At 48.3% G+C, this 24,877-nt stretch overlaps 1 protein-coding gene and 1 long non-coding RNA gene across 13 annotated transcripts; one reads left to right on the top strand and one right to left on the bottom strand.

Annotated features, from left to right (window-relative positions):
- The first annotated feature begins 688 nt into the window (after positions 1 to 688).
- LOC125755710 (uncharacterized) lies at positions 689 to 8,354 on the top strand. 4 transcript variants are annotated; one of them, XR_007412811.1, is made up of 5 exons: positions 689 to 1,078; positions 1,277 to 1,937; positions 4,421 to 4,538; positions 5,775 to 6,218; positions 7,179 to 8,354. It is a non-coding gene; the product is annotated as an uncharacterized LOC125755710 (long non-coding RNA). The 4 variants fall into 4 exon arrangements; XR_007412810.1 differs by having other exon boundaries at positions 691 to 1,078; positions 1,277 to 1,906; XR_007412809.1 differs by having other exon boundaries at positions 693 to 1,078; positions 1,277 to 1,929.
- A 2,466-nt stretch (positions 8,355 to 10,820) lies between these two features.
- On the bottom strand, positions 10,821 to 24,463 carry CD300E (CD300e molecule). Of its 9 annotated transcripts, none has more exons than XM_025467900.3 (6): positions 24,329 to 24,463; positions 19,685 to 20,118; positions 19,311 to 19,519; positions 16,391 to 16,738; positions 13,929 to 14,037; positions 10,821 to 12,916 (listed from the first exon to the last, which is right to left on the bottom strand). In XM_025467900.3, exons 3-6 carry the CDS (start codon positions 19,429 to 19,431, stop codon positions 12,733 to 12,735), a joined length of 762 nt encoding a protein of 253 aa, XP_025323685.3. In that variant the 5' UTR covers positions 19,432 to 19,519; positions 19,685 to 20,118; positions 24,329 to 24,463; the 3' UTR covers positions 10,821 to 12,732. The 9 variants fall into 9 exon arrangements, with proteins under 9 accessions (XP_025323685.3, XP_035577043.2, XP_035577042.2 ...); XM_035721150.2 differs by having other exon boundaries at positions 19,311 to 19,522; positions 20,068 to 20,118; XM_035721149.2 differs by having other exon boundaries at positions 20,068 to 20,118.
- Positions 24,464 to 24,877: the final 414 nt, after the last annotated feature.

Genomic DNA, 24,877 nt, shown 5'->3' with positions numbered 1-24,877 from the left:
AAACCGCTGAGCCACCGGGGCTGCCCTAAATAATTTTTTTAATCTAAAAAATAAAATAAATAAATAAATAAAATAAATTTAAATTTTCTGTGACTACCCCAACTACATGGCAAGCAAATGTTTGCCTACCAGACGCTTACTGGTTTTCATTTTCCTATGAATTGTATTCCTTCCCTTTGAAGTCTCGAACTCCCCACCCTCTTCTCTTAATTCAGGATGACATTCAGAGCCCATTATGCCTGACTGCCATGTCCATGTGGATTCCCTGCATGTATGCTATTAACTTTGAGTTTCTCCTGTTCATCTGTCTCATGTCAATTTGATTCTTGGTGCAGCTAGAAGGACCTTGAAGGGGACAGGAACTCTGGGGACTGGCCCACAGCACCCTCTCCTCCTCCTGCTGGCAAAGCCCTTGGCCGCTCCACCTCCTACCCCACTATCCCAACAAGGCCTTCTGAAGTGGTAGGTGGCAGGAAGAAGGCCCCATGGGCTTTATATTAGGAAGGCTAGTCTGGTATGCGCTGGTGGAGAGGGTGGCCCTGGGCCCATGGACCAGATGTTGGGACAGATTGACTTGAGGAATGGAGATTACCAGAAATTGCATTTTGAGCACATCTGAGCTCACAGGGTAGACAGTTCTACAAAGGTTCCAGTAGCCAATGGAGGTCCAGAACTGAGTTGGGGGATGGAGGTGGCAGGAAGTAGGTGTGCAGAGACTGGAGGTGGTGCTAGAGAGGGGAGCAGGGGCCCTCCCCGGAGAGAAGGCCGTCAGGGCCAGATTCCAGGAGATGCTGAGGTGAGGGACCAGAGCAAAGAGAGGGGATACCTCATCATATCAGCCATATGCTCCAAAGGACAGTACTCCTTTTCTTCCAATTAATGAAATTAGGAAGTAACTGGAAAAAAAATTAAGGGAAGTAGATGGAGAAAAGATTAATTTCGAAAAATAGAAGGCAGTTAGCCTCTGAGCTCAGTTCCAGTCCCAGAGGGCAGGGAGCATTAGCTGAGCACCAGGGAAAAAACCCAGGCAGGCAGGACATGAAGCTGCTCTGGGTTCTGCTCCTTCTTGTCACCCAAGGTGAGTGAGGCAGGGGCTTCAGGATGGGGCACCTGCAGGGCTGGGGTCTGTCCCAGGGGAAATGGCAGGGCCTTTCATTCATCCAGACACTCATTCATTAAAAAAACATTTTTTTAAGTTTTGTAATCTGACAGGTACTAAGTTAGTGTTTGAGAAAGAAAATAAAAATAAATAACACAAACGGTGTCTGTTTTCTAGGGCACTGTTTGTCATCCCTACCAAGGAGATGGAGAGACAGATGATGGATCAATAGATGCATGGATGGATGAAAGAATAAATGGATGCATGGATGGATGGATGGATATATAGATAGATGAATGATAAGCACATCCATGCACAAATATATATATATATATATGCATGAATTCCTGAGGAACGTTGAAGGAGCACAGATGCTCAGCCTCCACCAGAGACCTACTCAGTCAAGGTGGGGTTCAGGCTTCAGGAACATTTAAAACCCTGCACAACTGGTCTTGACTTATAGCTATAGGAGGAATCTTCTCTTCTAAAGAGCTCAGACTAGAGGGAGGAAGAAAGACAGCAGAAACAGTGTGTGACAGGCTCTCTGGAGAGTTGCTCAACCCCACTCATCAGGCTGCCAAAGACTGCTCTGAATGACCAAAGACTAGACCACGATCTGGTGTCATAACACAACAATGAAGAGAGGGACAAAGTCCTCTGGTGGCACCAGTAAAGACCAAGTGGCTACAAACTGGAAACACGTAGAAGAGACACTGAGTCAAAACTGGAGAGATGAATATAAAGATTTGATTCCTTCAAGCAGAGAAGAGAGAACATATCCAGGCAGAGGGATCAGCTTGTGCAAAGGTATTGTGATTCAGAGGAGAAAGGTGAGCAGGTAAAATAACCAGCAATCACCTGTGTGAGTAAGTGTGTGCGTATTTATTGTGTGAGAGTGTGTGTTTAGTTCCGAGCCATGTGTGAATTCAGAGCCTGAGGTATTTTAGGTGAATGGGGGTGAGAGTGTCATGAGGTGGGTGGGGAGGGGACTCTGCTGTCTCACCAGAGACAGTGTATATCTGTATATTCAGTGTATATCCAGAGCTGGAATTCAGATATACACATGGGGCTGCAGTGGGCATTCTGTGGTGCTGGGAAGAGGTGTCGGCAGCGGGCAAAGGAGAGGAGGGTGGTCAGTAGGATGAGGAGTGAGCACAGGACCCTGTATTGGGCAAGGAGACATCAGAGAGAGGGGACAGTAAAAGACATACTATAGGGGATTAAGGGACAGGTGGGATGGGGCGATTACACAGAGGGCAGAGGCTCCTGGCTGGTCTTCAGGGCAGTGCCAGGCACCTCAGCAGCACCAGGACCAGCCCAGGTATTAAGGGAGAAGGAGGTGAATGTTGGGTTTCTGTTTTCTAGGCCACTTCTCCATCTGACAGGAGAGAACAGTGAGAGGCACACTGATGGGCACACTGATCATAAAATGTTCCTATGGCCAAGGGTGGGAATCCTACAAGAAGTGGTGGTGCCGCGATTGTGACTGGGATTCCTGTAAAATCCTTGTAAAAACCACTGGGTCAGAGAAACTGATGAAGAAGGGCCAAGTGTCCATCCAGGACAATCACAGCCAAGCACGTTACCATGATCTTGGAGAATCTACAGCAGGATGACACAAACACCTACTGGCGTGGGACAGAGAAATTAGGAAATGAGGGGATCCCTGGGTGGTGCAGCGGTTTGGCGCCTGTCTTTGGCCCAGGGCGTGATCCTGGAGTCCCGGGATCGAGTCCCATGTCAGGCTCCCTGCATGGAGCCTGCTTCTGCCTCTGCTTGTGTCTCTGCCTCTCTCTCTCTGTCTGTGTGTGACTATCATTAAAAAAAAAATTAGGAGATGAAATCCGGCTGAAATTTTCCGTGTTTCTTGACCCAAGTAGGCACTGCTCCCTCCTGTGCTCTGGGGCCCTGGTACCCAACCACGGAGGAATCAAGACTGTACCTCTCTCTTTCTTCCCTGATTAATAGAGAGTGATCTCTAAACTTGCCTGAGACTGTGTGTGTGTGTGTGTGTGTGTGGTTGTGTGCACACATGTATGAACATGTATTGGGGGCACCACGATACTGGGAAAAATGGAAGAAAGAGCAAGCCCTTGCATCTGCACATCTCCATCTGCTCTCCCAGAGGCACCGATAAAGGACAGACTCGGCTAGGACAGGCTTGTCCAGGGAAGGCTGCTTCTCTTTCCCAGTCTCATCGACCCTCTTGTAGCCCCAGACTGTGTGGGACCTTGCCAGGGGGGAGCGAGGAGTGGGGTGCTAGAAAGCTGTGGTCCTGATAGTCTCAGCTACCGGACAAGAGACATTTTCCCTGTCCCCTCCTGCTTCCCCTCTCTCCTCTGGCCACATAAGCACAAAGCAGCAGGGGAGGGACTCTGAACTCATTTCTAGGAGAGGAAAGCCAGGCTCCTCCAGATGTGGGTACCTCCTCTCTGGCTTCCTATATGCCTTGGAGGAGACGCTATGCTCCACTGTAGCTGCCCCAGAGGCACTAAGGGCCCCCCAGAGGCAGGCCTGGAAAGGGGGTCAGGCTGTAGCCCCCACCCCACAGCTCTGCCTCTGGGTCCTGCAGTCTTCTCTCCAACATTTTCCATCCTTACATAGGTAATACATCTGCTACTCATTCATTAGCTCATTTACTAAAACAGAGAAAAGTCTCTTCACTTAGTATATACAAATATGGTGTGCAAATGTCTGCAGTGGAGAGATACGCTGGTATAGAATGTTCCAGAAATTAACTGAAAAAGACAACAAAGGTGATGGATGTGCAAGAGGGAAGGAGGAACAGTGACAGATATTTGGAGTCTGGACCCTCTAACAAGACAGCCTTTGCCGACAGGACTGGTGAAATAAGGAAGCAGGCCCTGGGGAGGCAGGGAGGACCCGAGGGGACATAGAGGCTGTGGGTGGCTGCAGGAGACAGGGGAACCCTGGGCCAGCCACTCTGGGTCACATCACTTCAGGGCAGGTGGCACACAGCCTGCCTCAGGCAAGGCTGAGACTCAGAAAGGAGCTGGCCTGGCTGATGGAAACTCCAGGCGTGGGAACATGGTTCTGATGTGCTCAGCTGGGCCAAACAGAATGCAATTCCTACAGAGCTCCCCACTCCAAATGCTTCCCATGGTGGTGAACTGATGTTTTTCTGCAAGTGAAGTAATAGTATGTTTGGGATGAGATACCAAAAAGATGCACGAGCAAACCAACGAGGCTGAGCAGTGACACTAAGGCAGAAGCTTCTTCATCCTTGGGGGTGGAAAGAGGAGATGGCCCTGGGGAGCCACCTGCATCACTCTCACACCATGCTCTCCTCTGTGTGTTTAGCACCAGATCCAACAGATTTTCCCAAAACTGTGCCAAGACCCACAATGGCAAGTCATACCTTGCTTCCGTCTACCCAGGGCCTCACCAGCAGTCAGCCCGTGATCAACCCCGGCAGCAGGTGAGCAGAGCTGGACCCCAGCAGACCTTTCCCACTGCTGCCCTGTACCACTCCCCTCGGGGCACTCTGCAGGGACCCCCTTGGACACTCTGAGGTTTCCTGGCAGGGGAGAATCAGCATCGTCTGCCCTGGGCCCCCTCATTTATGCCTCTGAGTACTTAAAGAGCTCCCCACTCCCCAGGAAGAACCTAACAAAGTTCTTCAGCTGGGTGGCCGGAGAGAAGGCTCTGGTCTCCTTCTGACCTGCCTCCCAACTCACAAGGACCCCAAAAAGGTGTAGGTGGTTCCAGCCTCAACTACACCAGAAGGGAACTGCTCTGTGTTCCTTTCCTGTGGCTGCTGAGACAAATCACCACCAACCTGGTGGCAAAAGACAAACCAGTTTGATGACGTAAGGCTCTAGAGAGCAGAGGTCTGACATGAGGCTCCCTGGGCTAAAGTGAAGGTGCTGGCAGGGCTGGCTCTTCTGGAGGCTCTGAGGGAGAAGCACTTCCTTGTCTTTTCCAGCTTCTAGAGACCCCTGGGCCACCAGGCTTGGGCTCTCTTCTGTCCTCGCAGGCAGCAGTGGTGGTCAAGTCCTCCTCATGCCGCATTACTGTGACACTGGCTCTCCCCTGTTCTATCACTTATACACACACAGCTGATGACATAAGGTCCACCTGGATAGCCCAGGATAATCTCCCCATCTCTAGGTCAGCTGGTTGGGAATCTTAACTGTATCTCATCATGCACTCCCCCTTGCCATGTAACCTACCACATTCACAGCTCTGGGGATTAGGACATCTCTGAGGGGGGTGTTACTCCACTCACACACAGTCAAGGGTGGGTATCTGCTCTATGGCTCCAGCCCTCCCCTCCCCAAGTGCTAGGGAAATGCTGGGAAGGAGTGGGAAGCTGGGATTCCTGCTTTCTCATATTCCCAACATGGGAGAGAGGCTGGGCCATCGACCTGAACCCCTCCCCACCAAGAGTCACCCAATAAACAATCAATTCACTCATTCATCAAAGGGCAAACACTTCCCCAGTTTCACCCCATCAGAGACTGGGTGAAGGTACACTCCTCCCTGGGTCCCACCTTCCGGATCTCCCTCCATCAGCTCCCATCTAGTTGCAGTCTACTTCCTCCCCGTCATAAGTCCCCTATTCCTTGGAGCCTGGCCCCACCAGGCAGTGTGTTCAGTCCTGCCTCTTTTTTTTTTATTAAAATTTTTTAAATATTTTATTTATTTATGACAGATAGAGAGAGAGAGAGGCAGAGACACAGGCAGAGGGAGAAGCAGGCTCCATGCACCGGGAGCCCGACGTGGGATTCGATCCCGGGTCTCCAGGATCACGCCCTGGGCTAAAGGCAGGCGCCAAACCGCTGCGCCACCCAGGGATCCCTCAGTCCTGCCTCTGAATGAGATGATGCACTTGGCTCATGCTTCACAACCAACTCTGTCCTGCTGGCTATATTTGGAGACCAGTTGTTCTGTTCAATGAGGAGAGGAGAACACAGGACTTTAGGAGACCAGAGAGCACAGAAGCCTGTGGGGTGGAGAGATGGGACAGCAGCTCCACAGGGAGTGGAATTTGTGAAAAGAGCACAGTGACTTAAAGGATATTTTGAGGAAGTGCAAAGCAGCATGCACTCTCTCCAGAACACCACCTGTGAAATCCACATGACCCGACACGCTCAAGGTAGGTAGAAGGACAGAGCAAGGTGACCTACACAGGTCCTGACCCTGCTGGGGGAGGAGGGGATGAGGCCGAGGTGAGGGGGTCAGACTCTTGGACACTGAGAGGGACCACCAGGGGGACACATGTAAGCAAGGGCCATTGTCCTCCTAGATCCCATGTCCACTAAACAGGAAGTAAGAGAGAGTATACCTCATAGGTGCTACCACATGGGGGTCAGAGCTGAGAGAGGCCCCTACCAGGAGAACCCAGAAGGTAAATATCCAGATGAACAGGGGTCGGGAAATTTCTTCTCTTCAAATTGGGAATATTAGTTTTGAGCTTCAAAGTTGAGCAGAACTGACACAAGGTGAGACAGAAGTAGGATGAGAAAGACAGACCAAGAAAAGCCTTGGGCTTGGCTGGCCTGCAGGTGAGGTGGAGGGGAATTGTGGGGGAGCAGCCATAAAGCAGGATGAAATCAGGGGCCATGGGTGTTGGACCCCAGGCTAAGCCTGCAGGGAGGCCCCTATAGATTGAGCCTTGGGCAGCACGTCTGTGCCCTCAGAGGGGCTTCCCTGGCAGGAACCAAGGCTGCCTGCCTGCAGCTCTGGGCTCAGGAGTCAGGTCAGGGAGAAAAGGGCTGGGCTGCCCCTGAAGAGGGAGCTCACGCCTGTCACCGTGCCCCCTGCACAGGTCCTGCTCTGCAACCTCAGCTTTGCGCTCTTGACCTCTGTGAAGGGGTCCCTACTTGGACTCCTGCTGTGCACTGTGATGTGGTGTCAGGGGACCCAGGGGGAGAATAGAGTCAGCCTGAGCAGGAGAACCACAGCTCCCACTCATGATACTCCCACACCCTCTGACTTCTGAGCAAGGAATGGGCAGAGGTTGCATTTCCAAGAGAAATGAGGGTCCCTGTTAGGTAGGGACTCCCCTTGTCTTGACCCCAGAATAAACCCTGTTTCCCCTCTCTGCTCTGCACAGGACATGGACCCTGGCCTCCTCTGTAGCAGCCAAGAATCTTCCTGTATGGATGTTTCTGGTGCCTCCTTTCCTTGGGACCCTGCAGTGGCTCTGCCAAGGATAATGGACTCTTAATCAGCAGGACTCTGGCCTCCTCTGTAGCAGCCCAGAAAGGAAAGGATATGTCCTCTTTCCATCCTCAGTCTTCAGGGGTACCTGTTTTCTCACCTGTGTGGATATTCTGGTACCTCCTTTCCTTGGGACCCTGTAGTGATTCTGCCAAAGATAATGGCCTCTTATATCATTTAGGACTCTGGCCAATGATGGATATTACAGTTCCAGACCAACCAGGAACCATAAAACCAGAATTAAACCCAAAGCTTTCAAGTGTTCCAAGGACAAAGACCCTTGATGGGCCAGGTGTACACAGGTCTATCCATTGCTGCTGATTCAGTGCCTCCTAGAATATGAATCACCTGAATGTAAGATTGTATACAAGGTTGGACCATCCCTGACTCAAATTCCATCTGTTTGCTCTGTACATTTCCTATTAAATCTATGGCTTTTCTGGCCTCTTGAGATTATTTTTTGGACACTATTTCAATGTTTTATATATAGAAGACAACCCGGCCATTCTAGAGGGTTTGAAGTGACTTTAAATCCAACACTAACTGGGGGGGGGGGACAATAGAAGGGAGAGGCCTGGATGATGCCTTCTTACCCCTCAGAGAGGTCCCAAGGAGGGCTTCACTTATGTAGATGTAAAATTTCATTGATGGCTTTGTATTTTTTTTTAAAAATTTTATTAGAGAAGGAGCATGTGAGCAGGAGGGGGAAAGGCTGATGGAGGATGATAATCCCAAACAGACCCCATGCCCAGCAGGGAGCCTGATGCAGGTCCCAATCTCATGATCTTAGGACCACAAACTGAGTTGAAATCAAGAGTCTGACATTTAATCATCTGAGCCACCCAGTCTCCCCTATTTTCTGTATTTGTTAAAAAGTGTATTGTGGGCACACCTGGGTGGGTCAGTGGTTTGGTGCCTGCCTTCGGCCCAGGGTGTGACCCTGGAGACCCGGAATCGAGTCCCACGTCAAGCTCCCTGCATGGAGCCTGCTTCTCCCTCTGCCTGTGTCTCTGCCTCTCTCTCTCTCTCTCTCTCTGTGTGTGTGTGTGTATGTGTGTGTGTGTGTCTCTCTCTCATGAATAAATAAATAAAATCTTTTTAAAAAAGTGTATTGTGGTGTGTGTGTTTGTGTGTGTGTGTATGTGAATTATATATTAGAAAGCCTTCACATGGTAGGAGTACAGTTGAATGAGCCTTCATAAGCAGGAATACCTGGGTTACTGTCTTTGCATCAAGATCTTTTTTTTTTTATCCTTCCCTTTTTTTTTTAAATTGGAGTTCAGTTTGCCAACATATAGCATCAATATCTTAATAGAGGTATAGATATATGACTATAAATTTGTCAAAACTGATTGAAGTTACTCTTTTTCCTGTCTAAGTAATAAGTATTTTGGGGAGAGGGGCATTGAAACAATATAAGTATCCCCATGTCCCTCTACATCGGTGGCTTCCAAGGACAGGGGACTCACCCAGTGGTCACAAAAATAGTTCATTTCTGTCCCTCCGTTGGTCCCTTAGCCTCCCTGGTCCTTCAGGCACAGGGCTCCAGGGCCAGTTTGGACTTCTCCATCCAGACAGGACAAACGAGGGGCTCAGACTGTCCCCTTCATGCTTGTGATGCTGTCTACCCCACAGCCAGCTCTGACCCAGCATTACCCACTCCTGGGTTTGGCCTTTCCACTCCTTCCAATGCTCCCTACCCTGCCCCCCAGCTGAGCAAGAGGAAGCCAGGGATGCTCAGCCCTTCCTGTAACTTCCTCTCGCTCACACATTAAAAAAAATGACACAAGCCTTTTTCTTTTTTAATTATCAAAAGTATACATATTTTTTCTCAATAAAGGTTTTGGTTCTTTGGTGTTTTTTTTTTTTTTTTTTTTCTCTTCCACTTCACATCTTTCCTGAACTCTGGGTGCTCTTTTTTGTATCCACATTTTATTTTGAGCCATTTTTGAGGAACTATATCTCTTTCCTGAGCTCCTTCTTTTAGTGAGGTCGTGTTGTCTATAATTCCTCTGTGACTAAGTAGACTTATCTGACCCCCTGCTCTGTGTCCTGGACTATTTCCTCTGAAGCAAATTCCCCAGCTGCCTTTTGCTGGTGCTCTGTTCCTCTCCTTGAGCCCGTTTGTTAGGAAAGGCGCTGGTGGGTTTTTGACCAGAGCTTTCCTTTGATGAGGTGGGGGCATTGCAGAAGTGGATGTGGCGGGGCAGGGAGGTGTTCTGCTGCAGTGGGGAACACCTCTGCCACATGCTGACACTTGCAGCCCACATGGTTCTGGGTCGCCCGTTAGGAAAGGGCAAGACCTCAAGCCCAGCAGCCTGCATGTTACCACATGGGAGCTCCTGCCCAGCTGTCCCCGCCACAGAGCTGAGTCACACAGGGGCCCTTGGCAGCAGCCAGCAACTCCTCACAGCCCACCAGGCCCACGGCAGAGGCAGCACGTTCCTCTTACCATCTTGCTTGACCCTAGAATGGATAGAGCCCAGACGGTCCAGTTGTCTATGCTTAGATTTTCCTTATGGAATAAAACAGTGATCACTTTGTCATGTCACAGATTTTGTGGCCAGGAATCCCAGTGGATTGAGATAGAGATGGCCTATCTCTGCTCCATCACGTCTGAGGCCTCAGTTTAGAAGACTTAATGGGTGGGGTGGGGTGACTCAAATGGCTAGGTGCTGCTGTCATCTGGAAGCTTGTCACCTATGCACCGGATCATGAGCCCGGGTGACCCTGAGTCACAGCCCTGACTGTACTCAGTCCTGATCGTTGATCTGAGACCTTACAGGTAACCTCTCCATGTGGCCACCAGGTTCTGAGTGGGGGACTTCTCAGAGCCAGCATTTCAAGAGTCTGAAGAAGAAGCTACAGGGTTCCTTCTGGCCTGGTCTTAGAAGTCACACAGGGTCTCTGTCACCATGCTCTATCCATGCCTTCCAATGGGGACAAACACTAGTTCTTGGAAGGTGAAAAAATGATACTTTTTTAATATACAAAATGATATATATACAAGATGATCAATTGATAGATGGATCAATTGATAGATAGAACATAGGCATATAAGTATATCTTTGGTATTAAAATTCCATAGCATGGGGAGGGGCGTTTCTAGGAAAAGAAAATGAATAACCAGGCTTGTTAGGAGGATAATTATAAGGGAAAAAAGTTGGCAAAGCTCCGCTCTGGGCTACTGGCTGCAGCAGCCACAGCCTACCTAGACCCAAGGGGGAGGGGACATAACTTCAGCTCTTTATAAAGAGTGTCAAGAAATTTGCAGTCCCATGTTAGAATTGCCACATGGAAGAATCTTGATCTAGTGCTTTCACTTCACATTATAGAACAAGGTGCCTGGATGGTCTGAGGCAACCGGCCCCAGTCAGAAGGCCAGGGAACAGACATGGATCTGCCCCAGAGCCAGCCTGGGGCCAGCCCCCATGGCGTCCCTGCAAATCCATCTGTGTGCTTGAAAGGTCAGTTCCCAGGCCTGTTGGGGGCACCATATGGCCCCAAGTGTAAATACCAGACAGACACAACGGAGTTCAGCAATTTCTCTGCTTTACTCACAGATTACAGACTGCAGGCATGAATTGCATGAAGTTACAAATATGTTTTGTTTTGATCACAATATTTTGTTTTAGAATATTTTTTAAATGGAGTTTGTTGCTTACACGTAAACATGAACAATTTCACTTTTGGTTTCTCTTTCAAAAACAGAAATGCCAGAAAACAGCAGGTCCTACATGGCCACCAGAGTAGTTAAGATCTTCCAGCAGCTCCCTAGGGCTTCCAGGACACCATTAAAGCACACAGATTAGAAAAGAAGAAATAAAATTGTCCCTCTGTGCAGATGACATAATTGTGTAGAAAACCCCAAGGAATCTATGGAAAAAATGCCAAACTGTTAGAACTAATAAATGAGTTTAACAAGTCACAGGATAAAAGATCAATACACGCACACACACACACAAAAACACACATATACACACACATAAAGACTCACACAATCCTACTTCTATATTAGCAACAAGCATGTAGAAAGCAAATTGAAACACACAGTGCTAGTCACACTTGCTTGACAAGATACACCTGGGTATAAATCTAACAGAACATGTGCAGCATCCACACACTAAATTTATACAACACTGGTGACCAAAGCCAAAGAATATTTAAATGAATTGCAAGAGGTACCATGTTTTTGGACTGGAAGAATCAACATTGTAAAGATGTCAATTCCCCCAATATAAATCTGTAAGTTTAACACGATTCCTATCAAAATCCCAGCAAGATCGTTTTGGTAGATAAAGACAAGCTTATTCTAAAATTTATATGGAAATATGAAGAAACTGAAATACTTAAAAATAATTTAAAAAAAAATAAAGTGCATCACAAGCTTCTCTCTTGCCCACCATTGTGTTTCCTACATCGGCCTTTGTTTTATTATTTGGTCCATATATGCCTCTTTGGCTGAACTTCTTCTTCAGTGGAGTCCTGGGCCACTTGCAGCTCTCCTCTGCCATGAGTGGCCCTGCCCTTGTGGAAGCCATGCCAGGGCTCAGGTTCCATGTGTGGCAGCCCTGCCTATGGACACAGGGCTCAGGAGCTCAGAGTGTTTTCTGGAAGCTGAGGAGCCACTGACAAGCATTCAAAACCAACCAAGCCCTTTGCGGGGCTGGTGTGCCTCCTGGTGGCTGTGGCATCATGACATTCCAATGTGGGGAAGTATCTCCTCACTTCTGTGTCCTGTACCCTGTCTTTGGAAAACCATGTCTGCTTCTCCTGTGGAAAACACCAACTTGACATGTGGCTTCAGCCAGACTTCTAAAGTGGACCGTCCATCAACTCTGTGGACAGGAGGCCCTCCAGATTGGGGGATTTCAGGAGTGATGTTAGGGGCACCTATTGCCTCTTCTCACTACTGTTCCAATCAGCCCCAGAAGTTTAACCTAAAGTTTCTCAGTCATGGTTGGCTCAGGCAGAGATGTGCTGAGCCCAGCCATACACTCCCTGATCACAGGGACATACGTGAGCTTGAAGCCCAGTGAGCCCAAGGACTGAGGCTGTGAAGGGTGAATCTTCAAGGAGCCTCTGGGCTGCAGGAAGGAGGTGGTTATTGTCCAGGAGAGCACTGAGCTGAGAAGCTTTTGTGGCAAGGAGAAGCATAAAGAGTCAGGATTTCCAGCAACTTCCAGAGAATTCTTTCCTTTGGGAAGTAGGCATGAGGGCAAGGACCTACAGGGTCTGGGGCACAGAAGGACCCCAAGCATGAGCCCAGGAGACTCATCCTCCCTGTATCTGAGGACTCAGAGAAAGTGTCCTCTAAGACCCAGGATTCTCCATCGAAACATGGGAACCATACTCCCAGAAGACCTGGTGTCTCCAGAATCCAGGCACTTCTACCCCCCTGCCCTGGAGTCTGAATTCTGAAGGTCTCTCTTGTCCACTCTGAAAGGTTATATTCCTGGACAGGGCATTCCTGGGAGCGGTGCACTGTGTTGTGGGGTTTTCTCATCAGGCTGACTTCCTCCACAGCCCTTCTGAGGCCTGTTCACCCAGAGGACAGCACCCACCAATGTCAAGAACAGGGGCAGCTTCAGGAAGACCAAGAGCAAGAAGTGGATACTGTTGAGCAAGGACCTGTGGGGGGATATAGGGACAGGAAATGACTGGCTCCTCAGGGGGAAACCCAGGACCCTTCTTTCACCACCTGTGCCCTGACTCTAGAGACATATTATTTCCAGGTTTCTAGATCAAACCTGGAAAGGACACATGCCAAGGCAGCCCCTCTCTGGGGCCCCATCACCTCCCCTCCCTTGATCATGAGAATCCTGCTAAGGAGAGGTAATGGGGCAAAGAGAAGAGGGGCCCAGCAGTGCCTGCTTTCCAGAAGCTTCCTCTCTGTCCTTTCCTCTCACATTTTTCCTTATCAACTCACTTCTTGAAAGCCACCCCCACTCTCACTTTAAAGCCCTGACTCACGGATCCCTGGGTGGCTCAGCAGTTTAGCGCCTGCCTTTGGTCCAGGGCGTGATCCTGGAGTCCCGGGATCGAGTTCCATGTCAGGCTCCCTGCATGGAGCCTGCTTCTCCCTTTGCCTGTGTCTCTAGCTCTGTGTGTGTGTGTGTGTGTCTAATGAATAAATAAATAAAATCTTGTAAAAAAAATAAAAAATAAAGCCCTGACTCTTGTCCTCTGCCCTGCAGGGCCCTTTCTGGGTATCTTTGGGAAGAGAATAGCCTAGAGCCAGCCCAACTCCCCCACTCCCTACAAGCAGCTCCTGGATCTCTGATACAGTAAAGACCTTTGGAGGCAAGGCCAATTTGGGGTCACAGAACCAGCACCCAGAGTCCAGAACCAGGTGGGAAAGGAGAGGGGGAGCAGTGATCATGGGAGGGGCTACATGTCCACCTGAACCAGCCTCCTGTTCCCCTGCAGCTGCCCCATGGGGGAGAGCGTTCACAAAACAAGTGATACATTCCACATGGAATCCCCATGCAGCCACGGAGAATGTAAAAATCGGGACCAGAACTGGAAGAAAACCCAGCAGTGAGGTAAGAAGGTCATGGTGTGTTGCCAGCCCCGACCAAAGTCCCATAAGGCTGCTGAACCCCCTCGTCTGTGGTCTCTAGGCTGTGAGTCCTTTCCTTACCCGGAGCAGGTCAACACCTCCTCGGTGCTGAGGTTCTGCTTGGTGTTTGGTCCCAGAAAGCCAGCAGATGCAGCTCGACATGTGGTCCTCTCTGTGGTTTTACTTGGTGCTGGAGACAAATCACACATCAGATGCCGCTCTCTCACCAGCCATGCACTAAGTGCCTGTTTGGATCCAGTGCTACACACAACTGCCCACTTGCAGAAGGGACTCAAAAGATGCTCTGCAACTAGCCCCAGGCCACTTCCTGGCTGGAGTGAGCTCCTCAGGGACCAAATGAGACTTTTCCAGAATTGATCATAAGAGCCACCTCTAATAAGTTCCAGATCTTTCTTTCCATTCCAAGTCTGACTCCACCCAGAGTGAGAGCAGGGGTCTCTTATGGGTTTCTCCAGCTGAGGAGCCCCAGAGGGAGAAGGGGCAGGGGCAAGTCTGGAAAAGATGGCTCTGCCTGTGGCCCAGAAGCCTCAAAGAGACTGTGGGAGGGGTTTCACAGCACCCTTCAAATGGAAACTAAGGCCATTTTAACTCCCTGCTGAAGAGGGGCTAAATCTCAGATGTCCAGGCTATTGATACAATCTGTGTCCCCATGCCCAATCTGCCCCAACCTCATAATTCCCCAAAAAATCAAGCCTCCCAGAGGCTTAGCCCCTCCTGGCACTCCCAGGACAGGCTCCTTTTCATCCAACCACAGCTCTTGATGTCTTTGCCGTTGGGAATTCATTGATGATTGTGGCACCATCCCTGCCCTCACACAGGACAGAGGCAACTAAGTAGATGGACTGAAGTTGATAGAGAGTGGGCACAGGGGGGAACCCCATCAAGTAGAGCAGGAGCAGAGGACTTGGACCTCAGCTACCTTCCAGGCAAGTAGAAAGGAGAGAGATGAAGAATGGTGGCACCTAGAGGAAGCCATGGGGATTACAAGATATTTTTAGGACAAGAAAATGTGTTTTTCCTGGCTGGGGTGAAGAGAGTGAGGATAATTGACGGAGGAAGAGCAATGAGGGAATTTGGCTCAAGGGGATGGGGAAGCAAGGAGCTACAGAGTGAGGAGCCAACCTCAGGATGATTGTTCTTGAATAGGTGGAGGGAAACGGCCCTCAACCTAGAAGGGAAAGGGGGAAGAATGGGTCAGGCATCACAGAAGTTTGTAGAGGGAGAAGAAAAGAAATAGAGAGAGTTCATGTCCGATATCCCGTGCGCCCTTGGTAAAGTAAAAGACCAGGAGAGTCATATCAGAAACCATGAACTTGTATTGACACCCATAGGCGCCATCTGTGTCTTCTTTAGCAGTTAATGCAGCAGATAGATTTTAGGTAGGAGATCAATTTGCCCTAGGTTGCCTGAGATTTTTCCAGTTTTAGCATGGAAGGCACTGCATCCCATGAAACTTGTCAGTCCTAGGAAAACCCCAATGGTTGCTCACCCTAATTTTAAGATGGATTCAGGGATGAAGGTCTTGAGACGTGGGTAAGGAAATAGTGCATGGTAAGTGAAGAAAATGTAGTCTTGCATGATAGTGGGGCCTGGCTTAGGAAAGAAGTGACGTCAGGGCAGAAGTGGGTTAGGCAAAAAATGGGGAGAGAATGGAAAGAGAGATCCAAGGACTGGGGGCATATGTGAGGTTGAGAATAGGGTCAGTAGGGCTGAGGATGTGAGAAGGCTGATGCACAGAAAGTTGTCTGAAAGTATAACGTCTGAGTGTAGGGTTCTGGACGTGGACCAGTTTGAGGTGACAGCAAGATGTGCCATGGAGTAAGATTCTGGAGAGTGGAAATGTAGGTCACTGCAGTTGAGAAGGTCCTGGAAGCTGAGACAAGTTACTCATTAAAAACTCCCAAAATTATGACAGGGATTAGAAATGTCAAGGAATAACCTAGACGCCAATGGAAGGAGAAGTAGAGAATGCATGTGGCCATGTGACACAAAAGTTAAAGGAAGCAGGTGGGAAGTGATAGGTTGGAAGTTGTGATAGAGGGCTGGGAGAATTTGGACATGGCTTCACCGCCCTATGGCACTTTGGTGTAGGAGAAAGCACTTCCACTCAAGAAGACTATTTCTTGAAATGAGGGAAGCAAGGCCAATTTCAGGACAGTATAGTAGAAGGAATGTTCTGTGAGCAAGCTGAAGATATATATATGAAGAGTTTATCTCTTTTGGTACAGATTTTCAAAGAGCATAGTGGAAAGTCTTGGTCTGGCATGGAGGGGCCTCCCAGGCAATAGAGTGAGGCCCTGGCCCTATGAGAGTGAGAGGACCTTCAGATACACACCCCCACCCATGCCAAGTCTGAAGAGTCATCTGCCTCTCTCCCTGCCCTCAACACAGGCTCTTCCCAACACCACTGGGCCTGAGGACTAGACAAGACCCAGAGACACTCTTCAGCATGGCACTCATCCTTGTCCCCACGTTCAATCATATCCCATAAGCTCCACTGATGGAGTAAAAGGATCTCTTACCTTCAAAAACAGATACTTTAACCTGAACTGAAGGGTCATATGACCACATGTCCAGGAGCCATATTTTCTGAATTTTACACCAGTAGGATCCAGCATCATCTGCAGTGAGGTTCTCCATGGTCACTATAAAGGTGAGGTTAACTGCATGGTCTCTGATGGTCACGCGCCCACTCCTCTCTTCTTTCTCTTTTCCCTTGGTCTCCACAATATTCTCACATGTTATGTCATAGTTTCCTCGGCACCAGTATTTGTTATACTCCTGGTATTTCTTTTCGTACTGACACTGCACACTCAAAGAGCCACCCAAGGTGCCCATCACAGAGTCGGGGCCCGTCAAGGACAAAGAGCCTGGAAAACATAAGCCACATCGCAGGACTCCGTCTTAATGGAACCCCTTAGGGGCTGTCTGCCTGAAGCCCAAGTGGAAATTTGCTAGGGAGGTATGGACGATCCCAGGCTCAGGGATGAGGACTTGGAGGGACACCTGAGCTTAGGACCAAACCAGAGGGTCTGGAGACTATGGCCAACAAGAATAGAGACCTGTTCCCTATGAGCCCAGAAACACTGAATAACCACATGGGGATCCCAGCCCTTGGAGAATCAGAACGAAGCTGGAGAGGGCGCAGAGGTTGCTGGCTGTCCTGCCCTGTCCTTAGCCTTTGCCAGGCATGAGATTAGCTCATGTCCAAAACCACTTTCCTTTGGAATGAGGCTCTACGTTCAGGTTTTCTGCAACTCAAACTTATTCTGAGCACTTCTTGCATCCTCCGCTCTCCACATTTTCTCAAAAGAGGAAAAGTAAACCCCTGGCTCTCATTCAAATCACTCTCAAGGGAGGAGCAATACACTGCTGGGAAGGGCTGGATCCCAAGGAGACCCTCATAGGCCTCTTGACACATGTTTGGAGCACGAACTGACCACCACCAGCCCCATCATCATCCCGGGGCCTTACCTTCTTTCTCTACAAACTTTCCCCCTTCCCTTCTCAGGTTAGCCATACAACCCTCCATAAATGTAAAGTGGTCACGTTTTTCCAAATGGTGTTTGGAATTCTGATGGGTGTGGTGAGTGGGAGAATGCTGGGACAGAGAGGAAGGAGCTAAGCCAAGAACTGGGATGGAAAAAAAAATTCAGTCTTTACAAGTGACTCCAAAATTTTTATCTGGACCCAAGAGGAACCCTAGCTGTAAATGGATGGAAAGGTGAACCTGTAGGGCTGGAGAGATCAGCCAGTCCCCGTGGGACTGGAAGGGGGTGGGAAGAAGTTTCCAGCTGCAGTTTAACTGTACCCAAGCTAGGCAATTTTATCAGATTTAAGCAAACAGATATGAGGAAGCAGCGATGTGCTAGAAAACCGGCTTTGGGAAGGGAGCAAGGGGGAGTGCAGGGAAGTCAAGGAGAAGCCATGGTTGTAGTGTTCCCCAGTTTCTGTGCTGTAGATACTCTCACTATGACTGATTTCAGGCTAACAACATGCTGTCACTGGATATGGGGTTGGAAAAATAAGGCCATAATCAGCTCTTGTAAGCAGGTACAAGCCGGCTTCAGCCACTACTGCTTTGGGTTCCCATTTCATTAATTATGGTGATTCAGAAAAAAGTCCATTACCCAAAAAAATGGGGGAGGGGGAGAAAATTCCCATTATCATGGTCATTCTCATTTAAGACATTTTGAGCACCTCCCATGTGTAATGAGATGCATCTCTTTTAGATGTTCTTCTAAGATCTCAGTTATGAGAGCCCTGCGGGACCTTGAAGGTTATCCTGTCCATTCTTCTGTTTTACTGAGAATAAAATCATGCTTTGGCCAGGGTCACCCAGGGGGTCATCTTTCTTTAAACCTCTGCCTTTACACCCACTATACTGGAACAGTGGAACAGTCTATCATTATGTTGGGCATGTTCTATGTCTTGCCCAACATAAAAATTATTCTACAAACATAAAGAATACCCCCTAATTTTTACCCTAACCTTACTTCCTTCAGAGAATGGGTTCTCATGCATGTTGAATGTCTTTTTTTTTTTTTAAGACTTTCTTTTCTGGGATCCCTGGGTGGCGCAGCGGTTTGGCGCCTGCCTTTGGCCCAGGGCGCGATCCTGGAGACGCGGGATCGAATCCCACGTCGGGATCCCGGTGCATGGAGCCTGCTTCTCTCTCTGCCTGTGTCTCTGCCTCTCTCTCTCTCTCTCTCTCTCTCTCTGTGTGACTATCATAAATAAATAAAATCTTTAAAAAAAAAAAAAAGACTTTCTTTTCTGAAACTCCAACCTTCAATGGACGATTTTATTTGCCCGACTGCACCACACCTTGTTCTGGTAGGGCTTAAGGGGGATGCTGAGGATGTCTTCTTAGACCTCTCATTAATTCCTTCTAACAAACCTTTCCAACCCCTTTAAAACTAAGCTCTAACAAAACAGAACTATTGCTAATTCCTGAACTTTCCATGACCTTTGAAGAGATCCATACTTTTGCAAAAGCTATTCCCACTTTCCACTCAGCCAACTCATTCATCCATCAAGACCAACATCCAGCAGAGCCTCAGTGAGGACTTGTATCAGATCAAGAGTAGTGTTATGGGCACCTGTTGTACATTTCCACATCATGTGAATAAATCTCTTCTACAGCAAGTTCTATGTTGTATCACAGTGACTTGACTCCTTCATTCAGCCATGAGTCCCTGAGTGCAGAAGTTGCTCTTAAACATAGCACCCAGAATGGCCCTGGCACACAGCTGGTGCTCAGTAAGCATATATCGGATCTGTAGATGAATGTTTGACTGGATAGAAGGATATAAAGATGGGTGAATGGATGTGCCTTTCCAGGTTCTGCTGAGACTTCACCTCTGGTTTGAAACCAGGACGGACCTACCCACTATGCCACCCTCTCCAATACCAGGTGCCCAAAGCCCCAGCCCCACTCACCTGAGAGGTAGAGAAGGAGCAGAACCAGGGACAGCCACATGGTCCTGTCTCTCTGGCTGGTGTCCCCAGCAAATCCAGGTTCCAGCTGGAATCCAGGTGTTTGTGACAGAGCCTGGGGCATCCACTTTCTAATTACTCAAGTCTCCTTTGTGTTTCTGTCTCTCCCCTCCTTCCTTTTTCATCTCCTATCCACTTCCTAATTTGAAGCACTACTTAGGAAAAGGGGAAGAGTGGCAACAGATACTTTAGAGAATGGACTAAGAACAATTAGAGAAATCTGCTGATTTTTCCTTCATTTAATGGCAATATAATGTTTGGATCATACCTGAAGGATTTTTCCTTCATTTAATGGCAATATAATGTTTGGATCATACCTGAAGGCTTCATGAAAGTCAATCCCAAAATATGAAACCTTCAACAGAAGAGAAACTTTGTTCCTGTCTCTCATGCTTCTTCCTGTCCAAGGCTGCTTGCTTGACCTAACCAGCTGTCCCTTTTGGGTTACAAAACACCCCACTTAAAGATCTGGTATGAGGATTCCCCATAACTCTCTCAACCACTACTTCCATGTGGTTGACCTCATATCTCTTCCTCTAACCTCATCTCTCTCCTGAGCTCCAGACCCAACTTTCTAACTTCCTATGAGGAAGCTCCACCTGCTTGTATACCACTAACCTAAATCAGTATAAGAATGTTGGTGAAGAGCATAGGTTCTGGAGTCACACAGATTCGAGTCCCATCTCCATTATATACTAACCATGTGCCCTTGGGCATGTTGCTAAATCACTCTCATCCCCAGCTTCTCCATCTGTAAAATAGAGTAATAGTAACCATTCTTACCTCATAGGAAACAAAGGAGTGAACAAATGTAAAGCACTTGCCCCAGTGCCTGTAATGCAGCAACTGCTCAGTAAATATTAAATATCTTTAGAACAGTCCTGGACCAGGACTAGCTTCTCATCTGGTCTGTCCACCAGCTATATATTGCCTCCAATTCAACTTACACATCAGAATCATATACTCAAAGACATAGATATCAGCTTCACCCAAATTATTCAAGTTCACAACAAAGCTATAAGGCAGGTACCATTATCCCCACTTTATATATAAGAAGACGGAGGCATAGAGAGGTCCTGAAACTAGACATCACCAAATCAAGTCCACAAATCCCAGTGTGGTTTGTTATCCCTTGGGATTTGGGGAGGGAGGAAACTGACAAATAGCTTAGTGGCTATGAAGTCAAACATCATCTTCCCAAAGGAAACACAGCTTCCTCCCCACCTTCATCACCCCAACATCTTACCAATGCCCGAGGCTACAGGCTGCACAATCCACAGCATGGCTTACACAAATAAGAACCACCGTCTGGTGTCAACCCAATGCCCAGAGCCATTCTGCTTAGGGACAACAGGAGGCCCATAGGGCTTTGGCCTCCCCAGCCCCACCAGCAATTGTCAGGAGCACCTGGAACAATGTACATTTGGGGAAGAAGCTGAGCTCCTAGAAGACAAGGCTCATCTTACCACTGTCTGCTCCACCACTCTAGGGAGGAGGTAGAGGCTGGAGCAGTCCAAAGATAAGTGCAGACAACATTCTTAGGGAAATGCAGCCATCAAGGAATACAAATCAAACCATGGTGAGACACTACTTTACACCCACTAGAATGGCTAGCACCAAAAGTCAGATAGTAAGTCTTGGCAAGGATGTCGAGAAGTCACAATACCCATACACCCATTCATGGGAAAGGAAAATGGGTCAACCACTTTGGAAAACAGTCTACAAATTCGTCAAAGGATCCCACATAGAGTTACCACCTGACCCAGTGATTCCACTCCTAGGTGTACACCCAAGAGAAATGAAAACCTATGTCCACACAAAAACTGGGACACAAAGGTTTCTAGTAACATTATTCAAAATGGTCAAAAGGTAGAAATAACCCAAGGGCCTATCAACAGATGAATGGATAAACAAAATGTGACCTAACCTTACAATGAAATATTACTCAGCCATTAAAAAGAATGAAACCTGCTGCAAGGTGAATCTGAAAACATTATGCAAAGTGAAGGGAGTCAGTCACTGAAGACCACATAATATGTGATTCCATTCATAGGAAAGTCCAGAATAAGGAAACCTATAAATACAGAAGTATGTAGTGGTTGCTTAGCACTTGGGGAGATGCAGGGAGAGATGATAGCTAGAAAGTATAGGGTTTCCTTTTGAAGGTGATGAAGATGCTCTAAGATCGAGTGCAGTGATGAGTATGCCGAGAGACATCGAACTGCATACTTTAAATGGGAGAGTTGCATGGTATGTAAACTATATCCCAAGAAAGATCTTTTTTGTTGTTGTTGTGTTGTTGTCGTTGTTGTTTAATGAGAACACAGAGAAGCAGGAGGCTACCTGGCTGGGTGGGAAGTGAGGGATACGGATGGGAGATGGGTCTCAGAATGTTACTCTCCTCTGTCCTACACCCTGTTCTATGTCTTTATTCTTTATCCAGAGCACAGCACATGGGCCTGGGAAGACCAGGCTTTTCAGAGCATTAGCAGCAGGAAATGAAGGGACCGGGGCAGGGGAGATGGTGCCACGCAAGAGAGTCGCCTCCTAGAGACAGGTGTCTGGACCTCTCCCCTGCTCTCAGCAATGAGTGACCCATATGTAGGAGAAAAGTCAGAAAGCTCATCTCCAAAACTAGGAGAAAAGAAAATTAGACACCTGCCTGTATAGGCAGCCCTGAGCAAAGGAAGGATGAAGCAGTAATGAGCACAAGCTACCTGTAATTACTTCTACTAAGATTTACTTTATTTTAAAAAATCCACACACCTCTTGAGAGGCACTCAATATAGAGTTCTAGGAAATAAAATAACCATATGACAAATGCATTTTGAAAACTAAGAAAAATAAGTGAACTCTAAATAAAACCATGGAGATGAAGAATAATATGAGTCAAAACCTTAATAATTGAGGAAAATTTTTTCTGGGGCCTGTCCAACTCTGGAAGGCCCCCCAATACCAGCACTAATAACCAACTACCATAGAAATAGAGCCTTTGGAATAGAGAGGTGTGATGTCCTTGAATGGATGTCAAATCTGGAGGCCCAGCGTGTGAAGAACACACACTTTGCTGGTGCTTTTGAAAGAAAAGGAGGAAGCTGTGAAATCTGATTCAGTGGTTTCCCTGCTTTCAAACTTTCGCCATCTCCCCTTTAACTATGGTCAAATCCAGATCCTAGTGCGATACACCAGACCCAGCTCCTGGCTGGCCTCCAGCCTCTCCCTGTCCTCCACAGCTCATATTCTGTGCCCCAGCCATCGCAAAAGCCTTCCAGAACCCAAACTGCAGGTGTTCCCTCCAGCCAGTCAGCTGGTGCACACGGTGATCTCAGGCCCATCCAGCCTCCCATCCACTTGCTGGGGCACCTACACCCCCTCAGCTTCCTTCAAGACATGGAAAAAGCCTTCCCTCCCAACCCTGGCACTGGCAGACTTGCCCCCTGCCTCTGAGCCACCGCCATACCTGTGTACACCATTCTCTCCTAACCCTGCCCCAACATGCTTTATCGGGTTTTCTGTCTTGAGTTTTGTTTTGTTTTGTCCTTGGAGTTTCCCTCAGGTCCTGTGTGTTGACTTCATTGGTCCAGAAAAGTGCCCCCCGTCTCCACCCACCAAACTTGTCATTTCTTTGTTTGGTGTGTTCCGTTTCATCCCCTGTTCACACTCCTCAAAGACAGCCCTTCAGTGGACATCATTGCCTCGTGTGATCATAAGGCGCATATGCTTGCTCTGTATGCATATGTTTAAAACCACAGGGTTTCGGGCCATTCGTCTCATTCCGGTTTTGCTTTTTTCACTCAGCACCAGATTCTTAAGCCTCATCCGTGTCACTATATGTCTACAGTTTGCTGTTTCCAACTTCAGTTTGTATTCCATAGCAGGCGCCCAAGGCCATTCATCAGAGCCCCATGTTGGATGCCTAAGTGGCTCCCAAAGCAGGATTTCCAGGTTCTAGGGTAAACATCCCCTTAACCAGACAGATTGCTGCTCAGAATGGCCATACTTGGCAGTCGAGTCTCATTCCTTGATGCCAAAGTCTACAACCAGAACCTGTTTCACTAAGTAGACCTGAGTCTTCACAAATTCTACAATGTGACTTCCCCCAACAGTTTGGCATGGATTTATTCAGTTGGGTAAAAAGATAAAAAACACAATAGTTCCTCAAATCTTACTGAAATCCCTCATTCTAGGCTCTCCAGTGCAGCTTACGACCAATTCAGCATCCTTGTTTGGCTCCTCGAGGCCAAAAGCTAGGACTACCTGCTGGGACCTTCTGGTGGGTTGTCAACAATCACTTCTGGCCTGCACTTGCCAAGGTGGATTCTAGATGATTGGTGGCTGCACACCCAAGCCATCGCTAATTCTGCCTACAGTGGCTCATTCTCCTGGCCACTCACATTACTGCTGCCCCAGTCACCCTCTCCAACTGCATTCATCAGGCCTCTTGGGAATCTGGGGTCTGCTCCTCCAAGTCCTACACACCCAAACACCTAGCCTCTGGCTTGTCCTCACTTTGCTCCTCCTAGGAAGCTGGACTGTTGTCCCCTTAACCCCTCACCTCCCATTCCTTTGGAGAGTACACCTCTCCCTACCTGGCATCTCTCTAGTTCCCAGTTCCTCCATCAGGATGGTGGCATCCACATCCTAATGACTGTTGTGAGGAATAAATGAGATCACTGATGTCAAGTGTTAGGCACAGACCCTGGCGTAATGTTAGCAACTGATGCCACACACACACACACACACACACACACACACCCAGTGGGCTAACAAAATGTCCCCCGCCTCTGTGCCTGGCAGTGAACAGCCACAGTCCCAATATCCTCCCGCCCAGTGTAGGTGGTAGCAGTTTCATGGGACCTGTGTGTTACCTGCTCTCCTGAAATTGCTCTCCTAGACAAAAGTTCTCCTCTTCCCCCCACCCAGGGAAGATTCAATAAGTGACTAGTCCCAGACCCACTCACCTGGAGGCAGAGAAGGGGTCGAGTGACAAACAGACCGATGGACCTGTCTCCCTGGCCCCAGAACATCCAGATCCTTGTCTTCCGACATCTGGCCTAGGAGTTCCAGCCCTCAATACTGTCACTTCCTGTCCCTATTTTGTTATCTGCTTCCTTCCTCTGCTGCTTCTTCATTTTAAGTTGCAGAGTGATTGGGAAAGGGGAAGAACGTGCCAAAAAAGAGATTGACCCAAAACCAGAACTGCACTGGGAGCTTGATGGCACCTTGTCCCCCAACCTGCTGAGGGTTCGCCGAGCCACAGCAGGGCCCACCCAGCTGGATGCCAGGCTGTCCTTGGCTCTCAGCCCCACAGCTCCACGGCTCTAGCCCTGTCTGCGGGAAGTGCCTGCCCACTGAGATCGCAGCATGTGTCCTCTTGGGGGACAGTTTCTGGTCTAGCTGTGACCAATGTTTACGTCCTACACAATTCAAAGCTTCTTCGACCTGGATGCTCTTCTTAGTGTCACACAGAAGAGTAGGGACATACTCCAGTCTTATAGTTCTAGAGGTTG

The sequence above is a fragment of the Canis lupus genome, chromosome 9 (genome assembly GCF_003254725.2).
Source record: "Canis lupus dingo isolate Sandy chromosome 9, ASM325472v2, whole genome shotgun sequence".
In the NCBI taxonomy this organism is placed as follows: domain Eukaryota; kingdom Metazoa; phylum Chordata; class Mammalia; order Carnivora; family Canidae; genus Canis; species Canis lupus.
This window is presented reverse-complemented; position numbering and strand designations above follow the sequence as displayed.

Excerpts from the sequence above, each read along its gene's own strand:
- CD300E (XM_035721148.2), bottom strand. The coding sequence starts at position 24,416 with ATGTCGGAAGACAAGGATCTGGATGTTCTGGGGCCAGGGAGACAGGTC. Across the intron at positions 20,119-24,328 it reads GACCCCTTCTCTGCCTCCAG|ATGGAGAAGCTGGGGATGAG; the intron begins GTGAGTGGGTCT and ends TCTATTTTACAG. Across the intron at positions 16,739-20,067 it reads AACATGCCCAAGGGCACATG|GCTCTTTGTCCTTGACGGGC; the intron begins GTTAGTATATAA and ends TATGTTTTCCAG.